The 18,343-nt window shown below is 42.6% G+C and overlaps 1 protein-coding gene across 1 annotated transcript in view; it reads left to right on the top strand.

Annotated features, from left to right (window-relative positions):
• Positions 1-18,343, top strand: part of LOC124616588 (cytochrome P450 6k1-like) — a 51,812-nt gene that overhangs the window by 19,797 nt on the left and 13,672 nt on the right. The window contains exons 3-5 of the mRNA XM_047144908.1: positions 6,238-6,500; positions 10,321-10,520; positions 13,753-13,974. Coding sequence (XP_047000864.1) covers positions 6,238-6,500; positions 10,321-10,520; positions 13,753-13,974 — 685 coding nt within the window. The remainder of the gene's footprint in view (positions 1-6,237; positions 6,501-10,320; positions 10,521-13,752; positions 13,975-18,343) is intronic.

Genomic DNA, 18,343 nt, shown 5'->3' with positions numbered 1-18,343 from the left:
TACAGCAGTTAGACTGGGATGAGGTGTACTGTGAACCTGATGCCAATTTAAAATATAATTTATTTCATGACATTTTTGTAAATGCATTTGAAAACTGCTTCCCCAAGAAAATAGTTAAATATACCCATAAGAAACCTTGTAACAAACCATGGCTTACTAAGGGTATAAAAATATCTTGTAACCGGAAAAGGGAAATGTATCTGACAGCAAGAAAGAGTAGTGACCCAGAAACTATCAAAAATTATAAAAACTACTGTGTTATATTAAGAAACGTTATTAAAAAATCCAGGAGTATGTGTATCATGTCTGAAATCAGCAACTCTGATAATAAAATTAAAACAATTTGGAATATTATTAAAAGAGAAACAGGTCAACCAAGAGCAGAGGAAGACAGTATTACGATCAAATTGAATGAAAACTTCACGAACAAAAAGTCAGAAGTTGAAAATATTTTTAATAATCATTTTCTAAATGTTGTGGATATAGTAGGATCCAGGTGTTCATTAGAAGATGCTAGGCTGTTAATGGAAGAGGCCATACCTATGCAATTTGATACAATTGAAATCTCACCCACTTCTCCCTCTGAAATTAGGAAAATAATAAACTTGCTTAAAAGCAAAAACTCACATGGAATTGATGGCATTTCCAGCAAAATACTAAAAGCTTGTTCTCAACAGATAAGTAAGATTCTCAGCCACCTGTGTAATAGCTCTGTAGAACAGGGAATTTTCCCTGATAGACTGAAATATGCTATTGTTATACCTTCGCATAAAAAGGGGGTAGATCTGATGTCAACAATTACTGTCCAATCTCCCTTCTAACAGCTTTATCCAAAATTTTTGAGAAAGTAATGTATTCAAGAGTAGCTTCACATATCTGTAAAAATGAAGTACTAACAAAATGTCAGTTTGGTTTCCAGAAAGTTTTTTCAACAGAAAATGCCATATATGCTTTCACCAGTCAAATTTTGAATGATCTAAATAACCGAACACCACCCATTGGGATTTTTTGTGATCTCTCAAAGGCTTTTGATTGTGTAAATCATGAAATTCTGCTAGACAAGATCAAGTATTGTGGCATGAGTGGGACAGTGCACAAATGGTTTAATTCGTACCTAACTGGAAGAGTGCAGAAAGTTGAAATAAGTAGTTCTCGTAACATGCAAAGATCAGCACATTCCTCAAACTGGGGAACTATCAAGAATGGGGTTCCACAAGGGTCAGTCTTGGGTCCTTTGTTGTTCTTATTATATATTAATGAGATGCCATTCTATATTCATGAAGAGGCTAAGTTAGTTCTCTTTGCTGATGATACAAGTATAGTAATCACACCTGACAAACAAGAATTAACTGATGAAATTGTCAATACTGTCTTTCAGAAAATTACTAAGTGGTTCCTTGTAAACGGACTCTCACTGAATTTTGATAAGACACAGTACATACAGTTCCGTACAGGGAATGGTATGACGCCATTAATAAATATAGATCTTAATCAGAAGTATATAGCTAAAATAGAATATTCCAAATTTTTAGGTGTGTCCATTGATGAGAGATTAAATTGGAAGAAACACATTGATGATCGGCTGAAACGTTTGAGTTCAGCTACTTATGCAATAAGGGTCATTGCAAATTTTGGTGATAAACATCTTAGTAAATTAGCTTACTACGCCTATTTTCACTCATTGCTTTCATATGGCATCATATTTTGGGGGAATTCATCACTGAGGAATAAAGTATTTATTGCACAAAAGCGTGTAATCAGAATAATAGCTGGAGTCCACCCAAGATCATCCTGCAGACATTTATTTAAGGATCTAGGGATATTCACAGTAGCTTCTCAGTATATATACTCTCTTATGAAATTTGTTATTAACAACCTAACCCAATTCAAAAGTAATAGCAGTGTGCATAACTACAATACTAGGAGAAAGGATGATCTTCACTATTCAAGATTAAATCTAACTTTGGCACAGAAAGGGGTGATTTATACTGGCACTAAAGTCTTTGGTCACTTACCAAATAGTATCAAAAGTCTGACAGATAACCAACAAGTATTTAAGAAGAAATTAAAAGAATTTCTGAATGGCAACTCCTTCTAAACCATAGAGCAATTTTTAGATATAAATTAAGGAAAAAAAATTTTAAAAATAAAAAGAAAATTAAAAATAAAAATAAAAAATAAAGAAAAACAAAAAACACAAAAAATAAAGTTGTTATATTAACTTAAGTATGTTGTTAAATTAACCTAATTATGTCATGTATTGGAAAATTCGACTCGTTCCACATCATTATGAAATATCGTATTCATGATCCATGGAACTAGTATTAATCTAAACTAATCTAATCATAAACCATATGCTCATACTTTCGTTAACAGTCTGCAGTGCGACACCATGTCAAATGATTTCCGAAAATCTATTAATATGAAATCTGCCTTCTGCTCTTCATGCATGGTCCGCAGGCTATCATGTGAGAAAAGGGCAAGTTGAATTTCGCGTGAGTGATGCTTTGTAAAACTATGCTGATTCGCGGACAGAAGCTTTTCCATCTCAAGGTATTTCTTTATAATCGATCTGAGAATACGTTCAAGAATTTTGCAGCCAACTGATGTCAAGGATATTGGTCTAATTTTGCAGGTCAGCTACTCTACCCTTCTTCTACGCAGAAGACGCCTGCTATTTTATCCAGTCGTTCGGGACTTCGCACTGGGTAAGAGATTCGTGATAAATGCAGGTTAAGTAAAGGGCCAATGTCATAGAATAGTTTTTGTAAAATCTAATTAGGATTCCGTCCGCGCCGGCCGCTGTGGACGAGCGATTGAAGGCGCTTCAGTCTGGAACCGCGCGACGGCTACAGTCGCAGGTTCGAATCCTTCCTCAGGCATGGATGTGTGTGATGTCCTTAGGGTAGCTAGGTTTAAGTAGTTCTAGGTTGTAGGGGACTGATGACCTCAGATGTTAAGTCCCAAAGTGCTCAGACCCATTTGAACCATTTGATTCCATCCTCACTGTGCGAATTATTTGTTTTCTACTCTTTCAGTTGTTTCCCTACACTAGAGATGCCTAGGTCTGTGCCCTCCACATGGCGGTCTGTTCGATTATCAAACGACTGTATGTTTCTATGATCTTCCTGAGTGAACGAATTCTGTCCTTTTGCTGCCTTCTGCTCCCACACAAGATTGATAAACGAGTGACTGGACAGAAGTCTTCGATCAGCTTAGTGATCTTACTTAGGACCAGAATTTTCTAGGGTTTTTGGCTAAATCCTTTGCTGGGGTATAACAACTGTAGTAGTTGTCGTCTGCTTTGTGCATCTGTCTTTATATGGACGCATAAGTCTCTGTTAACTATTGCCTGTTGTCATTGGCTCATTCTCTTTTGAACCGAGAGTGCAACAATCTTTGCTTCCTAAGCATTTCCCAAAAGTGCTGTTAAACCACAATGGGACTTTTTCGTCTTTAATCCACTTACTCGGCACATATTTCTCCATATTGCAATTTGCTAAACTGTTTGAATTCCGCCAGTAATTCCTCATCTATTTTCATGATATTAGTTCTAAATGGTCTCCATTCATTGTATAAGTCAGATGCCAGCAACTGCTTATATGCTCCTTTAGCAAAAATACTCTCCTAGCCCTCTTGATTGATTTATTAACTTTAGTAACCATGGTCGCTATGACGACATAATGGTTATTATTACCTGTCTGTAGGCTGGCACCGTCGATAAGGTCAGGTCTATCTGCATCTACATGGTGTAAGCTGTCGAACTAGCTACTCAAGACAGTTTCGATATTATTAGAGACAATGTTTTTGTCCGCTGCAATGAACACTCATCCTCCTATGGATCTAATCTGTCTTTTCGATGTACGTTCCATGACCTGTTAAAAATTTCAGAGCTTTTTACCTTGGGTTTTAGCCAGATTTCCTTCCTGAGAATAATCTGTGGGCCACATACCGGTATATCCTGGAAGCCAGTAAATTGGAGTACTTTCCATGAATGCTTCGACAATTTACTGATAAAATTTTGACAATTGCGTATCTTCACTCTGAACCTGGTTACATTTCGCAATCTGTGTGTCGACTGGCGAGTGTTCATCAGAGTGCCTTAACTCACCTCCCACATGTGCATTCCACAAGTACTGTGCTACTCGAGTAGCTCCTTCCTCTAGGTAGCACACCCCTGACTTATGAAGACGAGCATACAACTCTCCATCCAATAACGCAGGTCCAGAGAATCTTCAGCCAAGACCATCACAGAGTCAACAAAGCCTCTGGTTGAGACCCTCCAATCGCTGCCAAACCAAAGGACCTCACCGAGCTCTGAGATCACTGCTGCAAATTGCTAGCTATGCTTGCACACCGTGTGTGAGGCCAGCAGCCTTCACCGCTTCCGCCAGCTGCCCATATGAAATGAGAATGGTCTTAGAACCCAAGCAGCTGGCATCACTGGTGGCGACATGAGCCACAACGTGCTCATGATGCATCCTGTGTACTTGACAGCAACGGGCAGGATTCTGTATGCATCTCAGGTGAGGCCCCATGACAGATGTATCGAGTGCACACTGGCTTTGTTTCTGGCCTTGAATACTATTTACCTTAAGAGGCTTCATAATGCAACTAATATTGGAGCTCCCAATCACTGGCAAACGCTTTATCCCATGTGCCTGGTCAGACCCTGCTGAAGGAGCGGCCACCTGTCCAGTCATAGCGTGAATGGGCGATACCAAGCGACCAGCCTCCACATTGGCCCTCCACTTCAAGCAATGTGAATGCATTGCAACCTGTCACTTACCCTGCAATGATAGCAGATCGCCATGTTGGGTCCATTGGAAGGTGTCTCAATGGCAGAGCCCATGGTCTAGACAAACGGCGCTTAAGGTGTCCCATGTGATGTGCCATATGCTCCACCTCCACTACACTCGAGACAGAAGGTTGAAGATTGTTGACCTTAGCCAAAAGCGCCTTCAGCTGTTCACACACTGTGGCCAGCCCACCCTGCATTCACACACAGCACAGCATGCAGACGTCTTTTCCATCCTAACATTGCTAAAAAGAAAAAAACACAGGAAGAGCTAGATACATAACCTGATGCGCCACATTTATGTGCCAGCCGAGTGTAGAATCCTGACTGGCCTGAAACGAACTGCTGCTGGCTCTACAAAACAAACAAATGAATAACAACTGCCCTACTAGTAGCCTGAATTTGTATTTTATGGTTCTAACTGTCCCCTGCTATACACCAGCGGACATCAAGTTCCCTATTTAGCAGTTGGACTCTTAAATTTTGGGAGGTGTATATATAGATGAACATATAAATGTACTTATATATGTATTTATGTGTTCCACATACACATATGCATGTATATATGTATACCTAAACCACGCACCACAAGGGAATTATCCAAATAGGATGGAGATTGGTAGGTGTGATGCACATGTAGAAACAAACAGTCGATTGTAATTCAGAAAAACTGGAGAATTTACTCAAGAGCCTGGGCTTCAGAAACTGAGTAATTCAATAACGCATTGGTCCATCTCTGGCTCTAATCCAAGGAGTAGTTCGCCTTGGTTTACAGAGTCGTTGGGTGTCCTCCTGATAAATACTGTGCCAAATTTTGTCCAATTGGCGCGTTAGATGCTCAAAATCCCTGGATGGTTGGAGAGCCCTGCCTATAATGCTCCAGACGATCTCAGTTGGGGAGAGATGGATAACAGAAGTTACAGAATCATGGTGGCCTGTGCAACGAATCAGTAACAAAACCATGCTGCAGAGGAAAGGCCGTGGGTAGTACCACTTGCACGCATTGTAAGTGGTACAGATAGTGCGAGTTGCCGCGCAGAATGTTCTACATGGTCGTCTGGCTTACCACATGCTGATGGTCCACGTACCTGTGTACTGATACTGTGGTCACTCTCAGAGACCACCTTCAAGTGCATATACCTCCATCAGAATCCATTTCCAGCTTTATGTCCGCATTACTTTTCTTCCCTTATATTTCCAGGGATTGTGTTCTGCAGTTTGTCCCCACTTAGCAAGATCAGTCTGTATATTGGTAACAGTACTGGTCCTATAATATTCTTCAAGGATACTCCAAAAATACCCGTCAATTCTGTCGATTTCGTACCGTTAAGAATAACGAATTACATTCTTTCTTATAAAAAGTCACAAAAATCTGCAAGTTTGCTGAAGCACTCTTCTCTATTATAGACACTGACGAAGTGTATCTGTGTGTGTGACAGACGATCCAGGACTGCGGGCAAGAGATGGCGGACGTGATTGGAGACATGGTGGACCGCGGGCAGTCGGTGGAGGTGCGCGAGCTGATTGCGCGGTTCACCACTGACGTCATCTCCTCCGTCGCCTTCGGTCAGGAGTGCAACTGCCAGCGGAACCTGGAGCACGAGTTCCGACAGTGGGGACGCAAGATCTTTGAGCCCACTTGGCAATCAAGCATCGGTTTCGTTCTGAGCTTTGTGAGCCCAGCACTAATGGAGTATTTAAGGTGAGAGCTGCAACGCTTCGTTCCACCAGAGAAATCAGTTTGATGTGAGGAGAATCAAGGCGCAGTGGGTAAGAGTCGGGTATCATGCTCCAGAGGCTACCTATTCAAATCCCCACCCAGTTATGCAGATTTAGCTTTTCTGTTGTTTCCCCACATTCCTTAGAGCACATGTCAGGACGTTTCCTTTGGAAAAATACTCTGAAATCGTTTCCCAAACCAAGCTTGCGTTTCGTCTTTAATGTCTTCTTCGTCAGTAGAACGTTAAATCCTAATAGCCCTCTTTCAGAGCTTTAATGTGATGAACAACACAGTGCATACCACAAACATGGCATGTCATCATTGGCTTGCTGTTGAACTCTTTTGAATTGATCTCAATTCCACGAGCTATTTATGGAGTCTCAATATTTCGATGCACTTATCGTGGAGATGCTAGCTTTCTCGAAAAAATGAATTTTTATAGACTTGCATTACTTTACTGTGTACCTCTCCCTATGGGGTATTTTCGTGATAATGATCCAAACATTTAAGAATATTGCCAAGAGTAAGCCGGACAGTTTGAGATTTTACGAACAGCCAAGTCGAAATTTATGAAGTCAAAAAGAGTTGGGGATAACTCAGCCTGTGGAATATTAAAGCCTACAAATCTTTGTTTGTATGAAGCAATCAACTCATCTGTTCTATACTTTTTTATTAACATTACGCACTCACTGAACATAACAAGAGGGTGAAACGAATCCGTTTCCACGTTGGAGACCATTTGCAGCCATTCACGGATTTCATGTTACCAAACAACGAATTTTTATGGATGACAATGTGCCATGTCACCAGACCTCAATTGTTCGTGATTGGTTTGAAGAACGTTCTGTACAATTCGAGAGAATGGTATGGGTATCCATCAAACGCTTATAGGACATAGTCGAGAGATCAGTTCATGCACCAAATCCTTCACTGACAACACCTTCGCAGTTACGGACGGCTGTCGAAGCAGCATGGTTCAGTAATTCTGCAAGGGTATTCCCATGACTTTTGGCTTATCCGCCATGTCGAGTTACTGAACTATGCCAGGCAAGAGGCGATCCGACGCGATATTAAGAGATACCCCATGACATTTTTCACCTCAGTGTACGTCTATGGCAGATGCAGTGAGTCAGGAAGTGGGCCCTTCTGCAGCAAGACAGATAGCCACAGGGATAGGGTGAGGACGTCAGGTGCAGCAGGCACCGTCAGCAGAGTCACTGCTGCTGCGACTGCCCATGAGGTGGCAACGGACACAGGGTGCGCATTGGCAGTGAGGCACCCTGAGGCAACATTGGATGCAGCATTGACAACGTGTCGTCTTTCCAGAGAGAATCTCCTTGTCTGCTTATAGCGTCACGATGGACTGATCGATCTCCATAGGCTGCGAGGAGAGTGAAAGATGGCGTAATGCATTTGCCATCATCATACACTTGTCGCTATGTGGTAAAGTTGGTTCCTCAGGTTTGCACACTGAGCAATTTGGACGACAGGCATTATTCTCCTAAATATGCCGTTCACTGTGCCTTACCACCAAGATTTCTGTGTCTTTCTCTTACAACAGGACAGAGTAAGAGTGTATGTAGGCTGTGCTCAACTTACCTACACTACTGGCCATTAAAATTGCTACATCACGAAGATGATGTGCTACAGACGCGAAATTTAACCGACAGGAAGAAGATGCTGTGATATGCAAATGATTAACTTTTCAGAACATTCAAACAAGGTTGGCGCCGGTGGCGACACCTACGACGTGCTGACGTGAGGAAAGTTTCCAACCGATGTCTCATACACAAACAGCAGTTGGCCGGTGTTGCCTGGTGAAACGTTGTTGTGATGCCTCGTGTAAGGAGGAGAAATGCGTACCATACGTTTCCGACCTTGATAAAGGTCGGATTGTAACATATCGCGATTGCGGTTTATCGTATCGCGACATTACTGCTCGCGTTGGTCGAGATTCAACGACTGTTAGCAGAATATGGAATTGGTCGGTTCAACAGGGTAACACGGAACGCCGTGCTGGATCCCAACAGTCTCGTATCACTAGCAGTCGAGATGACAGGCATCTTATCCGCATGGCTGTAACGGATCGTGCACCCACGTCTCGATCCCTGAGTCAACAGATGGGGACGTTTGCAAGGCAACAACCATCTGCACGAACAGTTCGACGACGTTTGCAGCAGCATTGACTATCAGGTCGGAGACCATAGCTGCGGTTACCCTGACGCTGCATCACAGACAGGAACGCCTGCGATGGTGTACTCAGCGACGAACCTGGGTGCACGAATGGCAAAACGTCATTTTTTTGGATTAATCCACGTTCTGCTTACGGCATCATAATGGTCGCATCCACGTGTGGCGACATCGTGGTGAACGCACATTGGAAGCGTGTATTCGTCATCGCCATAGTGGCGTATCACCCGGCGTGTTGGTACGGGGTGTCATTGGTTACACGCCTCGGTCACCTCTTGTACGCTTTGACGGCACTTTGAACAGTGGACGTTACATTTCAGATGTGTTACGACCCGTGGCTCTACCCTTCATTCTGTCGCTGCGAAACACTACATTTCAGCAGGATAATGCTCGACCGCTTGTTGCTGGTCCTGTACGGGCCTGTCTGGATACAGAAAATGTTCGACTGCTGCCCTGGCCAGCACATTCTCCAGATCTCTCACTAACTGAAAACGTCTGGTCAATGGTGGCCGAGCAACTGGCTCATCACAATACGCCAGTCACTACTCTTGATGAACTGTGGTATCGTGTTGAAGCTGCATGGGCAGCTGTACCTGTACACGCCATCCAAGCTCTGTCTGACTCAATGCCCAGTCGTATCAAGACCGTTATTACGGCCAGAGGTGGTTGTTCTGGTACTGGTTTCTCAGGATTTATGCACCCAAATAGCGTGAAAATGTAATCACATGTCAGTTCTAGTATAATATATTTGTCCAATAAATACCCATTTATCATCTGCATCTCTTCTTGGTGTAGCAATTTTAATGGCCAGTAGTGTACATCGATATAGAGGGTGTTCGAGTGTTGCGCTGGCCGATATGTTCTCTAGATCTCTCACCCACTGGGAACATCTGGTCATGGGTTTCAGAGAGAATGGTACTCCACTTGCCACTACAACTGATGAAATCCGGCACTGAATATAAGCTGAAGAAATGACAGACCCAGGGATTGATGCACCTTTATCTGTCACGCTAGATCAGTTCGGCTCAATGTCTGACTCAGTTAGAGCCATTGTCCCTAGCTAAGGCACTAGTTCCATGCACCAAATTTCTCATCCTGTACACCTACAAACTTAATCATGTGTTCCTCCGAGTACGTGTGCCATTCTTCCTGGTGTTGCATTTCTGATGGCCAGAAATGTATTAAGAGATCGCTAAAGGAAACAAAAGTGGCACATGACGTTACCATAACCGTCCATGAAGCCTTAGCCAACATTTGTTTACTGTTATCGACATTACTTGAAAACAGAAATTTCAACAGAAATCTGCTTCTATTGTGTCCATCTGGTGATTAGACTTTTCTTGAACCCACACTATGGAACAAATTAACAGGGGCTTGCTAGCAGTCATGTGCCAGCACACATCGTTCTTCCTGCCTGTGTACTGGGGATGGATCACAGTCTTTTCTCGTTCCTTGTTAAACTGCACAAACGAGGTAACGTGTCTCTTGCATTGGCCAATGTGCATAAAATGTGGGATATGTTAGATAAGTAATCTCCTTCCACAGTGGAAAAGGGGAATTGATGTCAGAATAGTTGCTTTCGTAATAAATTACTGTCACATTTCATTTCTAGGGTCAAGGGAGGAGCGACGAATGTCAGCAAATATTTCCAGCAGATGGTTGCAGACACTGTCGCTTACAGAGAGAAGAACAACTGTACAAGGAAAGACTTCATGGACCTCATCATTCAGCTCAAAAACAAGGGATACGTCGACCCTGACAAAGGAGAGGCAGTGGAGAATGGGCAGCAGAAAGGAGCCGGCACCACCGACAGTAAGTTCCTCTTTTTCTTCTTTTCTCCGTTAGTGTTTACCTACACCCAGTGCACTCCCTTCATGAGGGCGTTCTTCTTTTTGTGCTTTTGTCCCGATCAGTGTTGGGTCGGTACATGTATTTACGGATTTGGAGTGGTTACCATATGTCCCTCCTGTCACCACCCCATTACCCCTCCAGGACGAAATATTTGCGCGTCAACTGTCTGTTTGTAGTGCTATTCGTCTGAAGCTCGTTATTCACCTAGATGAATGTGGGAAACCAGATCCAGGCTCCCTGACTCACCAACCCTCGTCACTAATCCGCCAGGCGAAATCTGTCAGAGGCCGCCGCACCTCATTATCCTGGTATCGACGCTGTAACGTACGTAGCTATCTGGGTAGCAGGTCTCTTCCTGACAGTACAAAGACTTTGTTACATGAGAGTAGGATTATCATATTCCCTGTGTGTCTAGCAATCATATACACTATGTGAGCAAAAGTATCCGGACAGCGCCAAAAACAAACGTTTTTCATATTAGGTGCATTGTGCTGCCGCCTACTGCCAGGTGCTCCATATCAGCGATCTCAGTAGTCACTATACATCGCAAGACAGCAGAGTGGGGCATTCCGCGAAACTCATGGACTTCGAACGTGGTCAGGTGATTGGGTGTCACTTGTGGCATACGTCTGTACGCGAGATTTCCACATTCCTAAACATCCCTAGGTCCACTGTTCCCAATGTGACAGTGAAGTGGAAACGTGAAAGGACCCGCACAGCAGAAAAGCGTATAGGCCGACCTTGTCTATTGACTTACAGAGACCACTGATAGCTGAAGAGGGTCGTAATGTGTTATAGGCAGACATCTATCCAGACCATCACACAGAAATTCCAAACTGCATCTGGATCCACTGCAAGTACTATGACAGTTAGGCGGGAGGTGAGAATACCTGGATTTCATGATCGAGCGGCTGCTCTTAAGCCACACATCACGCCGGTAAATGCCAAACGACATCTCGCTTGGTGTAATGAGCGTAAACATTGGATTAAGCAGTGGAAAAACGTTGTGTGGAATGACGAATCACGGTACACAATGTGGCGATCCGATGGCAGGGTGTGGGTATGGCAAATGCTCGGTGAACGTCATATGCCAGCATGTGTACTGCCAACAGTAAAATTCGGAGGCGGTGGTGTTATGGTGTGGTCGTGTTTTTCGTGAATGGGGCTTGTACCACTTGTTGTTTTGCGTAGCACTATCACAGCACACACCTACAGTAATGTTTTAAGCACCTTCTAGCTTCCCACTGTTGAAGAGCAATTCGGGGATGGTGATTGCATCTTTCAAGACGATCGAGCAGCTGTTCATAATGCACGGCCTGTGGCGGAGTGGTTACACGACAATAACATCTCTGTAATGGCCTGGCCTGCACAGAGTCCTGACCTGAATCCTATAGAACACTTTTGGGATGTTTTGGAATGCCGACTTCGTGCCAGGCCTCACCGACCGACATCGATACCTCTCCTCAGTGCAGCACTCCGTGAAGAATGGGCTGCCATTCCCAAAGAAACCATCCGGCACCTGATTGAACGTATGCCTGCGAGAGAGTAAGTTGTCAGTGAGGCTAGGGGTGGGCCAACACCGTACTGAATTACAGCATTACGGATGGAAGGCGTCACGAACATGTACGTAATTTTCAGCCATGTGTCCGGATACTTTTGAGCACATTGTGTAACTGCTGATTGCATGTTCTGTGTTTGTGATTTGTGTTTCTGTAGAATGCATGAAGAGGTCAGTGAAATAAAGTGATAACCCTCAGTTTAATAAGAAATAGGTCATTGTGTTTTCTGTTGTGGTTTCGAATGCACGACATGCTATTAACGAGTTCACTAGAAAATACTTCGTACTTGGTAAATCGTTTTGTCTTAGTGTATTTATGTTCTCGGCTTTGAATATAATAAGTCATATAACATGCAGAAAAGAAACATACTTTTTTTGTTATCATTGGTTAGCACTTTCTTTCGCTGACGCCTCTTTATATGGAAGCAGTCTAGCGTTCGGTTTAACACATGTAGGAATACTCCTAAAGCGATGAGCAGGCATCCCAGAATATCAGTTCGACTACTGTTAACAGCTCGTTCATTCTGTCATGAGGCCGCTCGCCTATCTGTCTACCCAGCTCAAAGCACTGGCTTTTAGTTATAAATACGGACCGTGAGACATAATGTTCTTATTGTGATATTATCACTCTTGTTCTCTGTATACATAAATGATCTGATGGCTTGGATACGACTGCTTGTTGATGACCCCGTAGCTGAAAAGTGATATGAAATTGAACGAGCAAATAAGGAAGGCAGTAGGGAGGGCGAATTGTAGACTTCGGTTCATTGGGAGATTTCTAGAAAAGTGTAGGTCGTCCTATAAAGAAAACCAGATACAGGGTATTAGCGCGATGCATTCTTGAGTACTTCTCGTACGTTTGGGATCCCACCAGATTGGATTAAAAGAAGAAATCGAAGCTGTTCAGATGATGACTCTTATTTTTGTTATCAGTAAGTTCAATAAACACGCAAGTATTACGGAAGAAATAGAATAGGAATCCTTGAAGGGAAGAAAAACGGTCTTTTTGCAGAACACTATGAGGAAATTTAAGGAATCGGAATTTGTGACAGACTGCAGAACGATTCTACTGCCACCAAGACATTTCGCACACGGTCCGAAAAGAAGAAATGATTAAAATGAGACCTCGTGCGGTGGCATATAGATAGTCGTTTTCCCTCGCTCAGTTTGCGAGTGGAACACGAAAGGAAAAGACAAGCGTTGGTGAAAAGTACCCTCCGCCCTGCACCATAGGTAGCTGACAGCGTATGTATCTAAATGTAGAGAAAGAAAACCCTTCACAATCAGTCAGCTGAACCTACCACTTAGTGTCTCGCTGCCAACAATGCCAAATGACTACCTCATTCTTTATGGTTGAAAACGGATTTTAAAGAAATTGTGGAAGTTTCAAAACACTAATGCGAAATAATGAAACAATTGATACATTTACTACTTCGCTAGCAGCGGTAGCATGTCTGATTTAGTTAACTAAATATGTTGAAGAGTACAGTTTCAGACTCCAAATACATTCCTGGCTGTTTTGATACACAGTCTTCGACACATAGACATACACATTACGTAACTCAATGATATTCCCTTTCACATTTCGCGTTTTATTCTTTTGGAACTATTAACATTCTTTTTATCTTTCTATAGAATTGTCGATGGAAGACATGGCAGCGCAGGCGTTCGTCGTTTTCGGTGCGGGCTTCGAGACTTCTTCAACAGCGACGAGCTTCACGCTTCACGAACTGGCGCTCAACCCCGAAATACAGAGCAAGCTGCACGATGAAATTGACGCCGTGCTCGAGGAAAACGGCGGTGACATTTCCTACGACACCATCGGCAAAATGACTTACCTCGACACGGTTGTATCCGGTAAGGAAAATCAGTCTTCAGTTTCAGCTCCACTTTTAATCTCATTAAGAGCGGAACCTCTTATGTCAGGTTTCCATAGCAGTTGGCTTACTGTGCGAGCCTTCTACATCACGAACTGTCATCATTCACGTTAGAGGAGTCAATGGGTTCACCCACACACTTATACGATGCCGGATGATGGAAGGAAGAAATATCACTAATTAAAATTCTGCGAAAATGGAAGTCCTCGGAGACTGAACTTTAACTCCAATTGAAATGCCTGAAGTAGGGTTTCACCTTTGTTCTTGATTGAGGGATCATCCCGCTCCCAAATTAAACGGATTAAGAGAAACAACGGAAACTGATATCAGTAAACTGCCGAGATTTTCAAATATACTGTCTAATTAATGTAAGGAAACTTTTGGTTATGATTCAGGCTGTGCCAAGAAAGTCAGCTAAAGAAATTCCCGAATTTGGTTTTGATTCAAACTGTGTTCGTGCTATCGAAGAAAATCAGTTAAAGAAGGTGCCGAAATATTGCTTAAAATGACAATAACTCGCGTACCAATCCGGCAGTATAGAGACTCTTCCGAACAGATATTTGTACCGTACCTCCACTCATAGATTCCCACCGCTCCCGTTGTTGTTGTTGTGGCCTTCAGTCCTGAGACTGGTTTGATGCAGCTCTCCATGCTACTCCATCCTGTGCAATCTTCTTCGTCTCCCAGTCCATGCTACTCCATCCTGTGCAATCTTCTTCATCTCCCAGTACCTACCGCAACCTACGTCCTTCTGAATCTGTTTAGTGTATTCATCTCTTGGTCTCCCTCTGCGATTTTTACCCTCCACGCTGCCCTCCATTACTAAATTGGTGATCCCTTGATGCCTCAGAACATGTCGTACCAACCGATCCCTTCTTCTAGTCAAGTTGTGCCACAAATTTCTCATCTCCCCAATTCTAGTCAATACCTCCTCATTAGCTATGTGATCTTCTCACCTAATCTTCAGCATTCTTCTGCAGCACCACATTTCGAAAGCTTCGATTCTCTTCTTGTCCAAACTATTTATCGTCCATCTTTAACTTCCATACATGGCTACACTCGGCACAAATACTTTCAGAAACGACTTCCTAAGACTTAATTCTATACTCGATGTTAACAAATTTATCTTCTTCAGAAACGCTTTCCTTGCCATTGTCAGTCTACATTTTATATCCTCTCTACTTCGACCATCATCAGTTATTTTGCTCCCCAAATAGCAAAACTCCTTTACTACTTTAAGTGTCTCATTTCCTAATCTAATTACCTCAGCATCATCCGACTTAATTCGACTACATTCCATTATCCTCGTTTTGCTTTTGTTGGTGTTCATCTTATATCCTCCTTTCAAGAAACTGTCCATTTCCTTCAAATGTTCTTCCAGGTCCTTTGCTGTCTCTGACAGAATTACGATGTCATCGGCGAACCTCAAAGTTTTTATTTCTTCTCCATGGATTTTAATACCTACTCCGAATTTTTCTTTTGTTTCCTTTACTGCTTACTCAATATGCAGATTGAATAACATCGGGGAGAGGCTACAACCATGTCTCACTCCCTTTCCAACCACTGCTTCACTTTCATGTTCCTCTTCTGGTTTCCGTACAAATTGTAAATAGCCGTTCGCTACCTGTATTTTAACCCTTTCACCTCCAGAATTCGAAAGAGAGTATTCCAGTTAACATTGTCAAAAGCTTTCTCTAAGTCAACAAATGCTAGAAACGTAGGTTTGCCTTTCCTTAATGTATCTTCTAAGATAAGTCGTGGGGTCAGTATTGCCTCACGTGTTCCAGTATTTCTACGTAATCCAAACTGATCTTCCCCGAGGTCGGCTTCTACCAGTTTTTCCATTCGCCTGTAAGGAATTCGCGTTGGTATTTTGCAGCCGTGACTTATCAAACTGATAGATAATTTTCACACCTGTCAACACGTGCTTTGCTTGGGATTGGAATTATTATATTCTTCTGGAAGTCTGAGGGTATTTCGCCTGTCTCATACATCTTGCTCACCAGATGGTAGAGATTTGTCAGGACTGGCTCTTCCAAGGCTGTCAGTAGTTCTAATGGAATGTTGTCTACTCCCGGGGTCCTGTTTCGACTTAGGTCTTTCAGTGCTCTGTCAAACTCTTCACACAGTATCATATCTCCCATTCGGACTTCATCTACATCCTCCTCCATTTCCATAAATATTTCCACAAATATTTGTACCCTGCCTCTATTCATTGATTCCCACCACTCCCGTAGCCATAATAATTAGACTACCGACTACAAAAAACTGATCTTTTCAAAAATTTACAGTTTGCAGGAAAGAGGAAGAAGGTTGTAAATTGATGTATGTAGTCCTGTTCTCAATTATATTTTTTGGGAGTACATAAAACACTACTACAGTGTACTACATTACCTTCCCGTCTACCTACAAAGAATTTTTTTCTATGCACAGTTCCGGCATTCAAACGAAATTTTTGTCAATAAATTTGACTGGGTTAGGACAGAACGGCAAGAAAGCTGCGTTAATTATACTTTATTAACCTCATGGTATCACAGCGTATTTCAGAAGAAAATGTTAATGTACATTAAAGATCCAGAGAAGTAAACAAATCGAAATTTCATTGATCCTCTCCACTATCGTTTTCAAATTAAATCATGTACAGGTACGGTACATCTTATTCCTCCCCACAGGAAAAGTTGTCAACTGTGTCAAGACTAGTTAAGTAGAACTGTTGTGCATGTTTTACTCCATCTGCGATTGTAGAAGTAACGTGCTGGCCGTTTTCACCTGTTTGTGTGAAATCCGCGTCGTGCAGAAACCAGCAGACGTCGATCGGAATGTACACAATTGACGCGCACGTGTTGATCTCTGTGCCCACCACACCGCGTACTGCGTGTGAAGCAACATCGCAACATCAGGAGCGACTACGGAAATGCCATGTCAGCCACCGGGTTCACAAACTACATGCAATGGAACTAAGTCAAGAGAGTCAGGATAGCACAGTTATCTGTCTTTATCAATTATTATTTACCCCAAATCTAGATCATGGATTTTTGTTTCATAGGGAATTACAGCAAATGTGTTGTGAAAATCGCAGTCAAACCTATCGTGCGCCCATAAGCCACACACACTTTGGTTTTGGTGGCCTCCGGTGTCTTTTACGCGGAGAAAGGGCGACTGGATGGTGCTTCCCATCCCACGTACAAAAAGATATTCTCTCCCTGCAGATCAGTTACCTGTATATGCACACGGGTGGCCAATAGTTTTCACTTACGCACAACACTCACAGCGTACCTGGATGTAGCCACAGTATCCAATATTATCTTTGTTGTCTGCTTAGTTAAATGTTCTCTTCCGTACTACACTTTAAACAAGTGAGAGAAAAGTTGCTACTTCCGTCGAGTCAGCTGAAGGAAAAAGGAAAGAACTGAAACAGTACTTACCTGCAGTTACCTCAAACATATATGATGAAAGTACTTCCGCTCATGTGATTTATACGTTTGCGCCCATCACCTTTCTTTCAATTTTATTTCTCAGGTATTCCATTCATTGTATACGTTGCTGCTTTTCAGGTTACTGCATACTGTCTTCGGGTTCATTAAAAGATCAGAGACACTGAATCTTAACGTTGACAGGGACTTACTTGAAAAATCCAAGCAGTTAATAGGAAGGCGACAATGAACAATCAGATTGTACTATCGCCAACATTAAAAAAGAACTATTACTTGTCAAACAAAAGGCTGTGTTGATCAGAAACGTTCTTGACAAAGATTCTTTTTGTAGAAACACCACATGTCTGAGATGAAATAACACAGCATTGGAGTTATTCCTGCCATTATTAATGCAAATGTTGAATCCTGCACATTGCTACTACTGTGTGCTGAAATTATAAAATGACAAGGGTTGTTTCGTAATGAACCCCTTTACACCAGATCGACTCTTTGGTCTCATACACCTTTTGGTTTCTAGCATTTACCAAGAATGTTCCACCGATCGAATTTCTGTCAACCTCCCAATGTTTCGATGGTTATTCTAGGTATGGAGGGCGTTGCATAAGTAATGCAACACTTTTTTTTGACCAATTGTGGTCGAAATAATGCGGAATTTGCTGTGTGACATCGTAGAATATTCCCGCTTCACCACCTCTAGTTTCATGAAGTATCAATAAGTGGCGGTGCTATACGTAGCTTTCAAAATTCCGTCTGTAACGGTGGTGCGCTCCAAGGAGAGAGCTGCAATCGAGCGCCTTTTGGCGGAAAACCAGGGCATCGCAGATATTCATAGCATCTTGCGGAATGACTACGGAGAGCTGGCAGTGAACAAAAGCACGGTGAGTCGCAGGGACAGGCGTCTGTCACTATCGCAAT

The sequence above is a fragment of the Schistocerca americana genome, chromosome 5, assembly GCF_021461395.2.
Source record: "Schistocerca americana isolate TAMUIC-IGC-003095 chromosome 5, iqSchAmer2.1, whole genome shotgun sequence".
NCBI lineage: Eukaryota > Metazoa > Arthropoda > Insecta > Orthoptera > Acrididae > Schistocerca > Schistocerca americana.
Note: the sequence above shows the minus strand (reverse complement) of the source record. Positions and strands in the feature narration are given on the sequence as shown.